Genomic DNA, 19292 nt, shown 5'->3' with positions numbered 1-19292 from the left:
TGGGGTTTTTTGACTTTTATAAAAAAGAACAAATGCACTGAATTAGTTTGCTAGCCATTTCAAAGGCTTTTTCTAATCTACGGACATTCATTTTTCATATTAATTCCATCTTAGTCTCGTTGGTTTGGCTTCCAATTAAGTACGAGTATAAGTGATATAAAATATCTTTAACTTTTTGAAGTGAAACTTCTTAGGCGTCGATGGACGAGCGAGAATGGAGAGTAAAATACCAAGGCCATGCAACGTTTTGGGAATTATCGTTCCGCAAGAGAGAAAAAAGATATAACGTAGAGGAAAAGGAGAGAGAAAGCTATACCTTATATATATCTTAGATACACTTTAGGCTATTCACGTCTCCCTTTTCTGCGGTCCTTCGTCCTTTCGCCCACTCCTAGGCTAAGGCGCTAGTCTAAGTCGTACGACGTTACTCGTATCTCGTATTGTAGGAGCAAGACAGAACCACGTATACATTATTACTAGGCGTTAGAGTATAACAGAGAGAGAAAGAGAGTGACGCGTAAACGTACAGCACTAACACCGTATTACTATAGTAGAGCGAAAGAGGGCAACATATTGTTAGAGTAGGATAGATAGTATTGCGCATGTGCGTGCCTTGTCTATGCACGTTATAGCGCATGGCTCTAACGCCACGCTAATACATCGGAGCGAGAGAGAGTATTTGTGCGCACGGCTCTAATGCTACGCTAATATTGTACATCGGAGCGAGAGAGCGAGCAACGTATAGTTTTTTGTAAATTTTATCTATTTGTATTCTCTGCAAATGTTGTGAATTTATTTAGATATATAGTATAATCTTTCTCTCTCTATCTCTCTCGGGTCTCTCCCTCTTTCTTTGTCTGCCTTGAAAGTTTCACTTCTGTTATGTGTACTACGCTACACGCACTTTTTTTGTAATAAATATACCCAATGTATTTTCACTCGCTGGTTTTGTAGTTTCCTAAACTTTTGTCCCCATTTTTCCCCCTTCCCCCTATACGTATACTATTTTTAAGAAGCAATTATTAAATATATTTTTTCCGAATTTCTATAGAACGTCTAAGAGAAATAGGACAAAATGAAAAACTTCCTAAAAATGCGTGACTCATTAACTTAAACTCATTTTAATATTCTGCGGATATAAAGATGTTTCTTAAGTTAAATAAATATTTTAGAAAATGAGAGACAAAATTATGTGAAGAAGAATTGTTTTCTCATTTTTCAACACGTAATACAATTTCATTTTAAACATTTTTCTGTATCGCATACTTTTCGATAACTTCATCTAGCCAACTTATCGATTTTTAGTGCAAGCCAATTTTAGATACTTGTGATATGGCAGCACTTGCTAACTTCTGCTGTTGTGTATGACATTCAGTGCAGAGCCTATCTGTCATTTCTGTTGACAAGAACATTTTGTGAAGTGATAAAACCAGCGTAAAGGTAAAAATAAAATTATATTTATATATTACTGAAACAAGCGCCATTACTTTAGAGTGAAGTTTTTGGATTACCGACAGTGGCTGGAATGTGGATTGTAAAATGTGCGAACAGAGTCGTGGATTATTTAACTGATAACATCTTAGTTGTGCGTGCATTTTTCTATTTGCTAGTTTGCCTTTGTTGTATATGAGCATGTGTGCATATGTGAGTGTGCATGTGTTATGGATTTTTATTTGCTTGTGTACTTGAGTATCATTTTGGTTTTGTTATGCGGGTGTTTGAAAAGCCATCCATGTGCTCTGCTGCCTTTACTGCCTTTGCTGCCTCAGTCGTCTTGTATTTTTGCCGGTGTATTGACGCATGTGAAGAGTAATTGGTTAAAATTTGTGTTTTTTTTGTTTTTGGAAAATGAAAATATGATTGTAAGATGTAAAATATGGAATTAAGAATTTTGGCAAATAAAATCAAAATTCAGTGCAAAGATTAGTCCTTAGAATCGGAAGAAAATTTATTAATCGTGTAGAACGTTAGAGAAGAGACGTAAGTGCGAGTGAAATATTCTTGCGACAAGCATGAAACTTTTGTGTTGTTGTTGTTGGGAAGCTTTTAAGCTTCTTATTTAAAAATAAACCACCTCGTATTGAGTGCGAAATAAGTGCCTACCAGCGTATTATTAAAAGCACAAAAACCATAAGTACGGTTTTATTTTTATGATATACGCAATTTCCGCAGTAATTATGAAAGAAATAAGCTACTACAGCGGCTAAGACCATGCAGGAGGTTATTGAGTTTCCCGTTTGAATTACCTACGAATACTTGGCATTCGTTTGAGGAAGCCCCAATAATTTGATGTGTTGTTAATGTAGCTAAACCGGTATAAAGCTGATAAACTAAATTTCTCTACCCTCTTTCAACTTTAGTAGAGCTGAAGAAAGTCCTCGGACTTTTTCTATTAAACGCTGCTTTTCCAAAATGCAGATCGAGTCAAATTTATGCCCATAAACTATTGGACTAAAGAATTCAGCGTTCGGGTGGCATTGTCAAGTGATTTCTTGCAACTCGTCTTACATGCAAGAGCTACACTGTTGGAAACTTCCGATTAAATACGACATTTCTTCTAGAATGAAGATGAAGTGCATGTACGCAGTTAATGAAAACTAAGAAAAAAACAAAAGAAAAGTAATTAATGTCATGCTTCTATTATGTCGGCTGTGGCTGTGTATATGTTTACATGTATGTATCATATACATATGTATATGTAATTGCAGCTTACACTCGTTTTGGGTGTTTGGCTGAGTTCCTCCTCCTATTTGGGGCGAGCGTCTTGTTGTTGTTCCACAAGTGGACAATTCCACAGCGTACACAATACACAAATCTTAAAAAGCTTAGGATTCGGATTTCCTAATATTTATTTTCAGATTTTATAAAGGGTGATTTTTAAGAGCTATAGAAAAGTTTTTCAAAAAAACACACGCAAAATTCAGAAAAATGCATTAAATTTTTATTTAAATCGATAGTACAGCCCATATACATAATTTAATGTTTGAAGATTATTTCATGCAAATGTTGACCGCGACTGCGCTTCAAATGGCTCTTTCCAATGTTTCGCCCCGTATCTCACATATAAATGCTTTAATGTTGTCTTCCAATGCGTTAATTGAAGCAGGCTTGTCTGAATAGACATGAGCTTTAACATAGCCCCACAAAAAATAATCTAAAGGCGTTATATCGAACGATCTGGGTGGCCAATTGACAGGTCTCGAAAGTGAAATAAAATGTTCACCGAACTCGCCTCTCAACAAGTCCATTGTTACGCGTGCTATGTGGCATGTGGCACCGTCTTGTTGAAACCACATGTTATGCAAGTCAAGCTCTTGCATTTTGGGCAAAAAAAAAGGTGGATATCATTTCACGGTAGCGCTCACCATTCACAGTTACGTTACGATTCGCAGCATCTTTGAAGAAGTACGGCCCAATGATACCTCCAGCTCATAAACCGACCCAAAATGTGACCTTTTCTGGATACATTGGTAGCTCTTGCAATTCTTCTGGCTGATCTTCACTCCAAAATCGACAATTCTGCTTATTTACGTACCCATTGATCCAAAAATGAGCTTCGTCGCTGAACACAATTGTTCGATAAAAAAGTGGATCTTCGGCCAACTTTCCAAGAGCCCATTCACCAAAAATTCAGCGTTGCGGGAGGTCGTTCGCCTTCAATTCTTGCACCAGCTGTATTTTGAAAGGCTTCACACCTAAATCCTTTCGCAAAATTTTCTACTTTGTTGAGTAACAGAGACCCAATTGCTGCGAACGGCGACGAATCTATAATTGATGGTTCTCATTAACACTGGCTGGATATTTTCTTCAGGTCACACTCTACGTAAGCGTTGTTGGTGGTTTGATGCCCAATAATGTAAATTTGGTTCTAAATTTAGTCACAATAGCTCGTGCGTCAGCTGTTTAAACCAACTGTTTAAAAAGATAATAGCTAAAAAATCACCCGTTATATTAGTTACAGTATCGGACAAAACATTTACAACTGCAATGCAGCCTTCCATTTATTTTTTGTCATAATGTCATTCTTCACTCAATTGCAATTCAATTTCACGCTATGGATACTAGAGCATCTGAGTAATATTTTCCAAAAAATCTTTTCAAGATCCTTTCCTTTTTGTAGCTGTATTTAAAAAAAAATTAAATTATCTTGCAACTATGAGCGACAAAACAATTGCAACCTTGTGAGCTTAGCTATATAACGGTAAAAATGCTTGAGCTTGGTTTTGTTTTCTAACTGTTCTGAGTTTAGTTTAATCGTGTCAATTTGTGAACATCAATTTTGTGCAGAATTTATGGCGATAACACAATTTTTTTTGTAAAGTTGAGTTAAATGAAGTAATGGCTCGAAATAAGTTCGGTGAAGTATTACGCGCGCGTGTTGTAGATGAATATAACAAAGGAATGACCCAGAAAGATATATCCATAAAATATAATATTCATAAGTCATCAATTTCTCGAATTATTGCGAGCTTTATAAAAAACAAAACTATCGCGGTGGTGCATCGAGGAGGCCGACCAAGAAAAACGGATGAAAGAACTGACAAACTGATAGCGAGAGAGGTAAAAAAATATCCATTTAGAAGTGCCCCCCAATTGGTAAAGGAGCTTGGGTTACCAATCAGCTCAAAAACTGCCAGTCGTCGCCTGGCTGAAGCTGATTTACGGACGTACCGACCAGCAAAGAAGCCGCTTATTAGTAAGCGTAACCAACAAAAACGATTGCAGTTCACAAGGGATCACATAGATTGGCCATTAAGCAAGTGGAAAGCTGTTCTTTTCAGCGACGAATCCAAATTTAATTTGGTCGGAAGTGATGGCGTATCCTACGTTCGACGCCCACGTAACAAGCGTCTTCAAAAATCATACTGTGTAAAGACTGTTAAGCATAGTGCTTACATTATGGTCTGGGGATGCTTTTCTGCTGCTGGTTTGGAACCACTCCATCGTATTATGGGCATAATGGACCAGTACGTTTACAGGGACATTATGGAATCGGTAATGCTGCCACATGCTGAGTGGGAAATGCCCTTGAAGTGGGTCTTCCACCAGGATAATGACCCGAAGCATACGGCGAAGGTCCTGAAAGCATGGTTCCAGAGGAATAAAGTGGACATAATGGAGTGGCCCCCACAATCCCCAGATCTTAACCCCATAGAAAACCTATGGGAAATAGTAAAAAAGAAAATTGATCGGACTAATGTGGCAAATACTGACCAATTTTTCCAAAGAGTCCTGGAGGCATGGAGAAATATACCACAAACTATAGTTGACAATTTGATAGCCTCAATTCCGAGACGATGCAGAGCCGTTATTCAGAGCAATGGTTTTGCCACGAAATACTAAGTTTAATAAAAATAGTTTACTCATTTCCTTTAGTTGCAATTGTTTTGTCTTATTAGATACAGGTGTTGGACACATTTGATTTTTAAATTTAAGATATGAACTGTTGAATTTGAATAAATTTGTTTTATTTACGTAAATCAACATCTTTTATTACAAATAAAGTGAAATTAACAGGTTCCAAACAAATAAGGGCTGAGCAATCGAAAGTTTTCATTGCCCACATTTTAGTTGCAAATGTTTCGTCCGATACTGTACATATGTATGTACGTACATACAGTAGTGGACAAAAGTCTTCATACACCCCATGATGAAAAGGATAATGAGATGGCGCCTATGGTACCGTTACTTTGCTATCTTTGCTATTCCTCTTTGACAATGAGTGACGTCGTATTAGCACCAGTATGGCCAGATTACCATTTTCGTAACTTGATTTAGCATTTTTTTCTTATTTAGTCTCGCAGTTTTAATTCTTTCTTCATGACATTCTTCTAGCCTGTTCTAATTAAAATGTAATGTATATAATTTTATAATATCCATTTTTTAAGAATTAGTTCAATAATTCACTCAGTTTTATTAATATAACTTTACTCTTTTTTAACAACTGGTCACATTGCCCGCGATTACGCACTAAAATGCTCATATACAGAAAATAAAATACCAAATTTTTATTGAATTACTTAAAGAACTTTGTATGCGGGACAAATTGTTTTTAAAACATGCGTTTTTTTAAATAAATGTGTTGTGTCAATTTAATGTATGAGTTTATTGTTAAGAGAAGCTATTTTATTAAGAAAACGACTTTTTTGCTATATTTGAGGTTATGTAACAAGATAAGTTACTTTTTTGTAAAAATGTCGTTATGGTTTCTTCAGTATTTTCTGGTATTTTTTTTGCTTATTTTTACTATGAATACACCTCTTGATGCCCTAAGTCCCACTAAGGATTGAGGACCGGAAGAAACGATTACACCTCTATGGTTTTAATTCGTATTCAGTAAATTCAAACGCTTTTAAAATGTGTAAAAAGGTTTTCAATGCTAAGAAGAGTTGAGAGAAAAAGATTAAAACAAACCAAAATTTAAATTAACACTAAAACTTTCTCAGAATGATCTTTTTTAATATTATTTTGTTTAATAATACAGTTTGTTTTTTAACATACAGTCTCGGTAGCTTTAAATTAAAAAAAAGGAAGAAATATATTACCAAACTTAAAAATTTTCGCATTTTGGGTATAAAAAAACACTAAACTTATTGCGAAGAGCAAATGGTTGGCAACACTGCACAACTCAATAATTTTATTGGCACAGTTCTATTTTAAACCTTTTTATGATGATAAACTAATAAAATCCATTCTTGAAAGTGCAGTTCTTTCCTTTTATTATGTTTGCTGCTTTTCATAAGAAAATTGATTATATGTACAGCTTGCAAACAGCAATTGGGGATTTGTGTTATACAGCAACCAGAGCTTAACATGCTGATTGCCATATACCGGATGCTTAGGATCATTATCCTGCTGTAACCAGTAATCATCACTAAGCTCCAACTGTTGAACGCTTTGCATCATGCTAGTCTTTAAAATATTTCAATAAGAGTTTGCCAACTCCTTTCGCCGCCATACACCCCAGACCATCGCACCTCCCCCGCCATGCTTCACAGTTGGTACAAGATTTTCTTTTTCGAGCTCAGTACCGCTCTTACGCCACACTAGTTTCTTCCTTTAATGCCAAATATGCAATATTTACTTTCATCCGAAAACTCCCAAAATTCTGGAGGCTTGTTACTCGCTTGTTATTCGTTTGCTAAATTCATGCGTTTTTTTTCTGTTGATGTCGGATATGTACGGTTTTCTGCGTGCTACACCTCCGCGATACCCATCTTTTTTTAAGTATTTTACGTACAGTATCGTCGTGCACATGCTTGCAAAAAGAATTTGAAATGTTTTTACATATTTCAGGAGCCATAGTTCGAGAATTATTTTTCACTTATTGCTATATGGCTTGACACAATTGAATCACTTGTATTGTATGCTTGCACTACATACTGCTCAGAAGGGTGACTTCTTTCCGAGGATTTGCCTAATTTCGAGGAAAGATTTGCTTTGATTTCTATGTAAGTTTTAGGATAATTTTTCACTTTTCTTAGTCATTAGTTTTGAGGGTCATCGCTATTTCTTGTACACAAAAACTTTAAAATAACTCCAAAGCACTGTAGTCACAGCAAAATCAATTACAAACTAAATAATACCCGTTATTGGATATAAATATGCCACTGCATACTGCGGGGAATCTCTGTTTTCATGTATACGGCCTTTTTCTGCCTCATTGAAGTGAAGTTTTTTATTTTTATTTTGTGAAATTTAATCCTTAAAGCTGTACTTAGGAAAAAATGTATAGATATTGTAGAAAAATGACTGACTAAACATTTCTCATAAAAGTTTAAAACGTTTTACTGTTTTCTACAATGAATTTCTTAATACAGGGTTTTTCAATTGGCGCGGGTCGATTTTGGCGCCCTGTGGCAGCCATTTGGTTTTGGTGACATCTGTCAAATCTTTTATTTATTATTCAGTTGTTTATGCCAAATCATCATGGCAAGTTACACGATTGAACAGCACGTTCAAATGATAAAACTTTACTATCAAAATGAGTGCTCATTAACGCAAACGTTGCGCGCATTGCGCCCACTTTTCGGTAGACGTGGTGGCCCTTCCAAGTCGACTCTTCAACGTTTGGTGGCCAAATTTGAGACGACCGGGTCAGTAAACAATCAGCCAACACCTGTACGTTCAAGGAACGCAAGATCAGCCGAGAACATTGCCGCGGTCCGTGAAAGTGTACAGCAGAACCCGAGGCAGTCTATTCCACGCCGTGCGCAAGAACTTGGCCTTTCGCAGACTTCAACTTGGCGAATTTTGCGTCGGGACTTGGGCCTACACCCGTACAAGATCCAACAGACCCAGGAGCTCAAAGTTGATGACCATAGACAACGCCGTTTGTTCGCTGCCTGGGCTTCGAATCGTTTGGAAGAGAACCCCAGTTTTGGGCGAAAAATCATCTTTAGTGACGAGGCGCATTTTTGGATGAATGGCTATGTTAACAAACAAAATTGCCGTATACGGGACGACACCAATCCACACAAGGTTCACCAGGTGATAATGCATCCCCAATAAGTTACCGTTTGGTGTGGATTTTGGGCCGGCGGCGTCATTGGTCCGTACTTTTTTGAAAACAACGTTGGTGAGGCGGTCACCGTCAACAGCGAGCGCTACACAACGACTATAACCAATTGCTTATGGCCCATATTGAACCATATGGACGACATGTGGTTCCAGCAGGACGGCGCTACGTGCCACACAGCAAACGCCACGATTGACATTCTCTACATCTACCCGCCCTTATTGAAAAACCCTTTATGTTGCTTTCATTTTTTTGTGTACGGATACTTTTTCTGTCAAGTGTAAAGGGTACGCCATCTTTTATGACGGTATGAAAACATTTAATAACTCTCAAAAAAACAACTGATTTGTATAAGTGGGGTATTTTTATTTGGTTTGGTGATCTGGGGGCCAGTCGATGTCGCCTTTTGATACTAGACTTCCCGGGAATTTTCATTGCAGAAATTCAATTGTTGCATTCGCAGTGTGGCATGCCGCACCGTCTTGTTGAAACCAGTAACTGTCTAAACCTTTATCACGCTTTTGTGGACAGACATAATGAGCCAACATCCGTCGATATCGGTTCAGTCGACCGTTTCGTTTTCTCGGTAAAAATATTGCCCAATGTTGGTTTTGGCGCAAATGCCGGCCCAAACAGTTGCTTTCCGGTCATGCAAAGGCGTTTCATGGATCTCGGGTGGATTCTCAGTTCCCCAAATGCGGCAATTTTTTTTATTCACGCTGTCAGAGAGGTTAAAATATGCCTCGTCAGTCATTAAAATTCGCAGTATGCGATGCGGTACCAGCTGGTGGTAGCAGAGGAAGAGGAAGTCTCTTCCGCGTTGGAAAGATCAGGTGGAGAAGGACTTGGCTTCATTTTGTGTTTCAAACTGGCTGCGGTTAGCACGAGAAAGAAACGACTGGTGCGCTTTGTTAAACACGGCCAAAATCGCGTAAGCGGTTATCGCGCCAATCAAGAAAAAGAAGAATCGAGGCGAAGCTATTGAAAGTGGTAGCATTAGATCAGCTGATTTTTTTTTTTGTATAATATTATTCAAGGCGAATCTATAAAAGGCTGTATCGGTAAATCAGCTGATTTCTTTTTTTCTTTCACCGTGTCCAATTGGCTGTCAGCTCAGAAGGCTACAAGGCGAATTCATTCTCTGCTTTCTACTTTGCTAATACTTTGCTTTGACAATCAAACGGTGGTGGTCTAGTGCCACCACTTTTAATGAATGCGCCTTACATTAAAATTTGTAATTTCCAAATTGAAATTTTGTAATGAATTTAAATTAAAAAGTTATTATGAACATTTTAAAATAACACAAATAAATCACTTCTTTGCTTTCTACTGATATTCTAATAAACAAAGTGTTCTTGTTGACCTAGTGCCACTGCCTTTAATGAATTCGCCCTGACCCCAAGTAAAATAATTTTTTTCTATTTCCTTCTTTGCTTTTCACATACGTATTTGTTTTCAAATTAAAAGTATTCTTTATTTAAGAAGTCAAAAAATAATAATAATAATAATTCTATAATAAAATGAATAGTGGACTGCCGTGAAAATTGAATGCGGAAAATTCATGTGTACAAGTTCTTAAAAAGAACCCCGCATAAAATGTGCACTGACTATGATTTTTAATTTTGGCAAACAACTTTTTTATTTGGTATTCTAAAAACTATAGTCGCTGTGTTTAATTAATTTTGTCTGGGATCCATTTCACGCACAGTTTGGCCGAGGTCATAAAAACACGAGATTTGTAGACCATTTCTACAGCTTTGATTTGTTTAAATTGTCAGTCGGTGATGCTCCTTTACCTAATTTTGCAAGAGATCGACTTTTGGTGTAGCCTAGAGTAATTGGCGCGAGTTTTTGATTATAAAAAGAAAACCACATATTTTTCATACTTTCTAAACGATTTCTATTTTTTCGCAACTTCACCTAGAACATGAGGCTGGTCAGCAGGAATTTTGATAAAGGCGCACAGGGTTCGGTAACCCTGATACCAGAAGAGTCCGAAGATATGTGGCACACCTACAATTTGATTGCGGAAGGCGATCAAGTGCGGAGTACGACTATACGGAAGGTGCAAAATGAATCGGTGACAGGCTCATCGACGAGCAATCGTGTGCGCACTACACTCACAATAAGTGTTGAGTCCATCGATTTTGATACACAAGCTTGCATGCTACGCTTGAAGGGACGCAATATTGAGGAGAACCAATACGTTAAGATGGGCGCCTATCACACACTTGATTTGGAGCTGAATCGAAAATTTGAGTTGCGCAAAGCAGAATGGGACACAATCGCTCTGGAACGTATCGAAATGGCCTGCGACCCGGTGCAGTCCTCGGATTTAGCAGCAGTTGTAATGCAAGAGGGTCTGGCGTATTTATGTCTGATTACGGCTAGCATGACACTGGTGCGAAGTAAAATTGAAGTCTCAATCCCGCGCAAGCGAAAAGGCTACACCCAACAGCACGAGAAGGGATTGGTGAAGTTCTACGAAAGCGTCATGCAGGGCATTTTGAGGCATGTCAATTTTGATATAGTCAAATGTGTGTTGATAGCATCGCCCGGTTTTGTGCGTGATCAATTCTTCGAATATATGTTCCAGCAAGCGGTCAAAGCTGATATCAAAATACTACTAGACAATAAAAGTAAATTTGTACTTGTGCGTTCATCTTCGGGCTTCAAGCAAGCGCTGAAAGAAGTGCTGCAAGATCCCAGTGTAATGGTGAAAATATCCGATACAAAAGCGGTTAGAGAGGTGAAAGTGCTGGAACAGTTCTACACCATGCTGCATTCTGAGCCAGCGAGAGCTTTTTATGGTAAAAAACACGTGATGGAGGCGGCCAAAGCGATGGCGATAGAAACTTTGCTCATATCGGATAACCTATTCCGTTGTCAAGATGTCAATCAGCGTAAGGAATACGTAAATCTAGTTGAATCTGTGCGCGAAGCCGGTGGTGAAGTGAAAATATTCTCAAGCATGCATATCTCAGGAGAACAACTTGCCAATTTGACCGGCATAGCAGCTATGTTACGCTTTCCCATGCCTGAACTGGACGACAGTGGGGAAGATGATGATGATGACGATTCTGCCGCTTCGGAATAAAATTTGTGTAGTGTTTGATGAGCGTTTACATATATAATTATATATGTTGAATAAATTAGTAAATAGGAAATGGATCTGTAATCAAAACATATTTAAATTATTTTAATTAGCAATAAAGCCTACTAACCAACGCCTATGAAGGTTTTTATTTTGAGATTCGCTTAAATTCATAAATATGTGCTGCATGAAGCATAGACTATCAACTCATAAAGAAAGTCTTTGACCCACTTGAAAACTCGACTGCCGGTAGAACTTTATATACGAGTACTTGCGCACATTTTGCTAGGAAAAATTCGGGCTGACTGTTGTGTTCCATTGTCTATGAGTTTTTGGAATTAAACAAACTCATAGACAATGAGAGTTTTAGCTTATAACATCAGATGTCTGATGGAATTTTAGTTTTAACATTTAGAAAGTTGGTGTGTTTTTAATCCGATCTCAATAATAAAGGGTTTTCCAATAAGAGGTGTTATTTTGATAAAAGATCAATGGTTTCGTTGCTTGTGTGGCACGTAACGCCGTCTTGTGGAAAATAAACGTTGTCCAGATCAATACCATCCAATTCCGGCCATAAAAAATCGTTAATCATCTCTCCTGTTTAACACCTAAAACCTGTTATTGGAAAACCCTTTACAATTGCATATTGTTAGCAAAAATATAAGTTTAACAAATACATACATACATACACACATATACTAAATATTTAATATTTGGCTTCAGTTAAAAGTTTCTTAAGTTTTACACAGTACTCTATGTATGTATGTATGTATACATACATGTACGCTTTAGAACTTTTATAAAGCTTTGCTTCCAGTTTCCACAATCACTCTCTACCTGCCTCTCGTTATTTGTTTAGTTTCTACAACACATAGGTACTCGTATTTATTTGTTGTAATGCACTACAATATAGCGAATAATTTTTTGCACTAACGTTTGATGCTCGACACTCCTCGTTTGGTTCGAGTCGGGTGCATTGCGCATAGAACTCTCGTGATATCTTCGCTGCGCAGCGCACTCAAAGTCAAAGGTTGTTGAACTGTGCGACAACATGAAGGCGAGATTCAATGCCATGGCGGCTTTATGCACATATGTATGTGCTATGTATGTACACACATAGAAATGTACGAATAAACGCATGCAATTTTGTGCATAGAATCGGTTTTTGCCGTTACATAGGCTCTCGAGTTCCTGGTGGTGTATTGCGCTCCGGTACGCTGAACTGAAATAAAGTACCTTGTACTTGTGACTAGGCACAAAGGCGTTCATACACTCACATATTATACTTGAATAGTACACGTGTATATGTGTATATGTTTTCACATTGCCTATAGTTAAATGGGATTGGTACGTGCAGTGCAACTTTTACATTCTCATCCATAAACCTATACAACCATAACATAATTTTTCCCATTTCAACTACTTATGTGTGTATGTTCTTATGCATTCCTTTTCGGGATGGAATTAAGTATTTTGGCAATATGCATTCAAACGTTTGAGCGTTGACAAAAGTGGACCGAATAAAATGAGAAAACAAAAACAAAAAAAAAACACAATTAAATATAAATTTTCAGTTAAACCTTTTTAACTAAATTTTTGCTGAATGATTTACATGTACATATATACATTTTGAATAATTTTTATTCATCGAGACTAAAGTTGGAATCAAATGTAATTTAAGTATCATAGAACTTACAGTTAGTAACATAAATAAGTATACAGGAGCCTGATTTATGGAATTGTTTGAGGCTAACGCTTTCCTTAATATGTATTTGAAATATTTTACACATGGTAATTGTGTACTGGGATAAGCTTTCATATGCGCCTTAATTTAGCTGTAAATTTTAGGTACCGTTATCCACGCTTTGTTTTGTCTTTGATGCTAGCGAAATTTATGTCACAAAAGTTAGTATACAGCAAACGATTGTTCAGTTAGCATGACATTTATTTTTATGCATTGATTAAAAAAGTTAAAACTACATATTAAAAGGAAATAATCAAAGTGAGTATAAACATTTAGGGAAGTACTTTTTGTATTAATTTTTGCGACATTTTTAGCAATTGCACCAAGAAGAAAAGAGCTTTCTAATGATTTAAAAAAACTGATTATAAAATATCACAAGGAAAATAAATCATTGCGAGAAATCGCTCGTTTAATAGATAGGAGTTTTGCTACAGTTCAAAATATTGTGAATAAATATAAAAGTGCGGGAAGCACCACTAATAAAGAGTGTTGTGGGCGTCCGCCGCTCTTAAGCCCCAGAGAAAAAAGCTTAGTCGTACGGAAAATCAGGACAAACCCCAAAATAAGTAGCCCTAAATTTAAATCTGAAGTTAAAAATGAGACTGGAAAACAATTTAGCACCCTAACTATTCGCCGGGTTTTGCATAGTGCCAGTTATCATGGGCGCAATGTTAGGACAAAGACCTTCTCGAGTAGTGTCAATCGGAGTAAACGGATGATCATGAAAAATAGGACCAAACATTTTGGAACCAAGTCATATTTTCTGATGAGTGTAAGTTCAGTATCTGTGGATCTGATGGCCGTGAAAAAGTTTGGAGAAAAGTTAACGTGGAATTGGATCCAAACAATATGACCGGCACTGTGAAGCATGGAGGGGGCTCTGTGATGGTTTGGGGATGTATGGCTGCGAACGGGGTTGAAAACTTGGTATTTATCGAAAATATTATGGACCGATATGGTTATTTAAATATTTTGAAAAATAATTTAAAAGAAAGCGCTACGAAATTGGGCCTTGCAGGAACGTTTATCTTCCAGCAGGATAATGACCCCAAGCACACATCTAACATTGTACGAGAGTGGCTGTTATACAATGTGCGAGAACAGCTGAAAACACCGCCAGAGTCCCCGGATACCAACCCAATCGAACATTTATGGGAACATTTACAGCGACAAATACGTAAACATCCGATTAGAAATAAGGAACAACTGAAAAACGTCCTTCAAGAGGAATGGAATAAAATACTACCAGCTGTAACTGAAAACTTGGTGAAATCAATGCAATCACGACTTAAGGGGGGATCCTGGTTTATGAGGTCTAAAAATTGCATCTCTTTGCGATTTTTTTTAAGGAAAAAATTAATTTATCACTGCAAAGTTTTTTCTATCTTTTAATGAACATTTAAAAAGTATAACAAATTTTTGTACTGGTTAAAATAAGTTGAAAAAAATGTTTAACATAGAAATTAGTAGAGCGCTGCAACGCTGGAGTTTCCAACTGGCGTACAAGATACAGCTCGTAATTATTATCTAAAGCAAAAAATTCAAATGGATTTCTAATTATCATGATTTTTTATTCTAGATGAACTAAGAAAACTAAGAGAAATTCCAAAATTTCAACTTTTTGGAGATTTTAAAGAAAAAATGCCTTTCTATAAAAAAAATTCACTTCAACTTGGTATAAAAATCTTGAAATTTTTTTTTTATCTGTTTTGTTAGTGCAAATAGAAGAGAATTTAATACTGAAGGGAACAAGCTATGATTCATTTCAAAAGGTTCATTAGTTTTTTTTATTCATGTACGCCAATTTAAAGAAGTCATAAAATTGAAAAGTCGAGCAAAGAAAATAAAGTTTGTACTATAGCTGTCCGGTCACAGCGTAACTACCTAACGCTCGCCTACCTTTGGCTTTGTATCTACGGAAATATTGAGAATTAGGCTCTGTAACTTTGTGTGAATATTCTGAAATATATTAGGAATCGTTTAAAACGAAAAAAAAAATGATTTTTTTGACCTTATAAACCAGGCTCCCCCCCTAAAGCTATTGTAAAGTCTAATGGTTATCCTACCAAATACTAGGATTTGATTTTAATTATGTTTTTGATTTCAGAAATTAATAATGTGATGAACTGTATACTTACTTTTGAGACATGAATTTTTATAAAGTTTAATATAAAAAGTTATAATTTTGTTCCTTTTTAAAATTTTGTCAGTATTTGGATTAAATATAATTCTTGTATTTCATTCATGTAAATAAAACACAATTTTGTTATAACTTAGGTTGTTTGAAGGAATCGATTGGGGGAAAATTGAAAACGTGTCCGGTGTATACTTACTTCTGCTATTAACTGTATGTACTATATGTACCGTCTGTTCAAAAAATAAGGTGAATTATTAATTTTATCAAAAATTTTTTTTAATTCATCAATTTCTATTTTATTTCCTTCAAAGTAGTCCCCCTTGTTCCAGCGTTTTTCCCATCCTCGAAGCAGTTCGGATATGCACTTTTTTGTATGTCTTTGAGCTCTCTCCGCGATTCGGTTTTTATCTCCTCAATCGTCATAAACCGCCGTCGTTTCATGGGCTGTTTTTAGCAAAAGCCATGCATTGTTTTCCCAAAATTCCGGACGTTTTTTTGTATTGCTTCATGCAAACGGCACAGAACTTCAAAGTAATACAAGGAATAAGCTTTAGAAGTACCGGAAGCCCTTGTGATGCACTACTGCAAAATCACTCAACCCAAATTGGGGGACATCAGAATTCGTTTTAGAGGTATGGTTCCTTCGGCAAAGTTTCTTATTTTGATCCCTAGAATATGATTTTCACAGAGCAATGGGGGATTTTTTCGCCTCCCCACAAATCGACCCGGCCTAGTATGTACTGTTTACCACTACAGACAAAACAATAACAAAAACAATGCTTGTTGAAAAAATTTAGAAACAAATAGTTTTCTCATCAAAATATGGTCACAGATTAAATGATGTAGAGTATTTTATATTTTCTCCGAGAATACAATAACGGTTAAATGATTTTTTTCTGTTTAGCTTAGTGCCTTAAGTCATTCTTTTTGTAAAGAAAAGTTGAAAAAATTTAAATTTTTTAAAATGGGAAAACGTTATTCGTTATTATAAAGAGGGAAAAAGCCAACGAAAAATTGCGGAAATTGTTGTTATTAGTGTCTCAACTGTCCAGCACTTTATAGAAAGGTTTCGCCACGAAAACAGGATAGAAGATAAGGGCAAATCTGCGCCAAATAAAATATTTAATAATGCAGATAAGAGGTGGATTGTTCGCAAAGTTAAAGAAAAACCCGATTTAAGCGCTCCAAAATTAACGAACGAAGTCGAAAAATACTTGGGCAAGATCTGTTACCCAGAAACTGTTCGTAGAGTTCCGTGCGAAAAAAATTTTCATGGAAGGACTGCCCGAAATAAGCCGTTGATTAATGCTCGTAACAGAAAACAAAGAATATAGTTTTGCAGACAATATTTAAACAAAGACATTTCGTTCTGGAAGTCCGTTGTTTTTGCGCATGAAACCTTTTCAGATCTGATGGGAAGTTCTGCGTTTGGAGAAAACCAAACACCGCGCTTCAACCATACAATTTGCGCTCTACAGTTAAACACGGCGGGGGCAGTGTGATGGTACGGGGTTGCAGGCGTCGAAAATTTAACATTTATCGAAAGAAACATGAATAAAGAGATGTATCTGGACCTGCTAAAAGATTATTTAGTAAAATGCGCATTGGCGATTCGTTTAGGTTCTACCAAGACAACCATCCCAAGCTTACGTCTGGTATTGTAACTTGGCTTATCTGGAACTGCCAACATGTAGCACAGACACCTGCACAGAGTCCAGATCTCAACGTTATTGAGAATTTGTGGTCAGTGCTGGAAAATAAAATAAGAAACCACAATATTTCTAATGTTTCTGATCTGAAACGGGCACTACAGGGAGAATGGGATAAAATTAGTTCCTATTATATAGGAAAACTTGTAGAATCTATGAATGCCCGATTAAAAGCTGTTCTGAATCAAAAGGGATACTCCACTAATCATGAAAACGTAATACTGATGTGTTTACGTTTTTTGAATACTTTTAATTTAATGCATTATTTAAGCTGTGACTTCAAAACTGTAACTGAATTATTTTATTTTGCCATATCTTTCTTATGAAGAAACATTTTTTGTTATTAAATAAAACATGTTATCTATATATATAAAAAGAAGTTACATTTCCTTGATAATCTTATAACTCAAGAACGGGCTCACCTATCCAAACCAAATTTTTAGGCTTTGTTTGGACTATTCCGTAGATGGTTTGTGTTTTAAAATTTTAAGAATCGGATACCAGGGTCTCGAGAAATAGGCCAAAACGTGAACCCAGGTAACCCTAGGATGTGTTTGTACAATATGGGTAGCAAATGGAAGCTGTTGATGATTCTATAGTATAGAGTATTTTTGATGCCTCCGTGACTAGGGTCTCGAGATATCGCCCAAAATGTGGACCCCGATAACTTAAGGATGTGTTCGTACAATATGAGTAGCAAATGGGAGCTGTTGATGATTTCTATAGTATAGAGTATTTTTCATACCGTTCCGTGACTAGGGTCTCGAGATATAATCCAAAACATGGACCCGGGTAACCCTAGGATGTGTTTGTACAATATGGGTAGCAAATGGAAGCTGCTGATGATTCTATAGTATAGAGTATTTTTGATGCCGCTCCGTGACTAGGGTCTCGAGATATCTCCCAAAATGTGGACACCGATAACTTAAGGATGTGTTCGTACAATATGGGTAGCAAATGGGAGCTGTTGATGATTTCTATAGTATAGAGTATTTTTCATACCGTTCCGTGACTAGGGTCTCGAGATATAATCCATAACGTGGAACCGGGTAACCCTAGGATGTGTTTGTACAATATGGGTAGCAAATGGAAGCTGCTGATGATTCTATAGTATAGAGTATTTTTGATGCCGCTCCGTGACTAGGGTCTCGAGATATCTCCCAAAATGTGGACACCGATAACTTAAGGATGTGTTCGTACAATATGGGTAGCAAATGGGAGCTGTTGATGATTTCTATAGTATAGAGTATTTTTCATACCGTTCCGTGACTAGGGTCTCGGGATATAATCCAAAACGTGGACCCGGGTAACCCTAGGATGTGTTTGTACAATATGGGTAGCAAATGGAAGCTGCTGATGATTCTATAGTATAGAGTATTTTTGATGCCGCTCCGTGGCTAGGGTCTCGAGATATCGCCCAAAATGTGGACCCCGATAACTTAAGGATGTGTTCGTACAATATGGGTAGCAAATGGAAGCTGTTGATGATTTCTATGGTATAGAGTATTTTTCATACCGTTCCGTGACTAGGGTCTCGAGATATAATCCAAAACGTGGACCCGGGTAACCCTAGGATGTGTTTGTACAATATGGGTAGCAAATGCAAGCTGCTGATGATTCTATAGTATAGAGTATTTTTAATGCCCCTCTGTAACTAGGGTCTCGAGATATAGACCAAAACGTGGACCTGGATAACCCTAGGATGTGTTTGAACCACATGAGTATCCATTTCAGCAAAAATGTAAAGCACTTATGGATTTAATTGTGAAATTATATGTATTTGGGGAGGTGCGTTGCCATATGTACTCCATCGAATGGCAGAAAAGGGGATTGCCGCACGCACATATGTATACTAATTTGGCTGGTACATAAAATAACTCCGGATCAAATCGATAGCCTTATACCAGCTGAAATTCCTAACCACACTGCTGATCCCGGGTTATTTCAAGTTGTCGTTGTATATTACATTTCCTTGGTAATCTTATAACTCAAGAACCGCCGAACCGATTGACACAAAAATTTTAGAGTTCTTTTCTATCTTTGAGGAGGTGGTTTGTGTGAAGTTTGATTGAAATCGGTGCAGCCGTTCC

The 19292-nt window shown here is 36.9% G+C and overlaps 1 protein-coding gene across 2 annotated transcripts; it reads left to right on the top strand.

Moving 5' to 3' along the window:
• Positions 1-1376: 1376 nt before the first annotated feature.
• On the top strand, positions 1377-11751 carry LOC128860274 (protein pelota). Of its 2 annotated transcripts, none has more exons than XM_054097692.1 (2): positions 1377-1440; positions 10443-11751. In XM_054097692.1, the coding sequence occupies exon 2, from the start codon at positions 10446-10448 to the stop codon at positions 11613-11615; it is 1170 nt and encodes a 389-aa protein (XP_053953667.1). In that variant the 5' UTR covers positions 1377-1440; positions 10443-10445; the 3' UTR covers positions 11616-11751. The 2 variants fall into 2 exon arrangements, with proteins under 2 accessions (XP_053953667.1, XP_053953668.1); XM_054097693.1 differs by lacking the exon at positions 1377-1440 and adding an exon at positions 1554-1980.
• The last annotated feature ends 7541 nt before the right edge of the window (positions 11752-19292 follow it).

The sequence above is a fragment of the Anastrepha ludens genome, chromosome 4 (assembly GCF_028408465.1).
Source record: "Anastrepha ludens isolate Willacy chromosome 4, idAnaLude1.1, whole genome shotgun sequence".
Classification (NCBI taxonomy): domain Eukaryota; kingdom Metazoa; phylum Arthropoda; class Insecta; order Diptera; family Tephritidae; genus Anastrepha; species Anastrepha ludens.
The sequence above is the reverse complement of the archived record's forward strand: the minus strand, read 5'-3'. Positions and strand labels throughout refer to the sequence as shown.

Excerpts from the sequence above, each read along its gene's own strand:
- LOC128860274 (XM_054097692.1), top strand. The coding sequence starts at position 10,446 with ATGAGGCTGGTCAGCAGGAATTTTGATAAAGGCGCACAGGGTTCGGTA.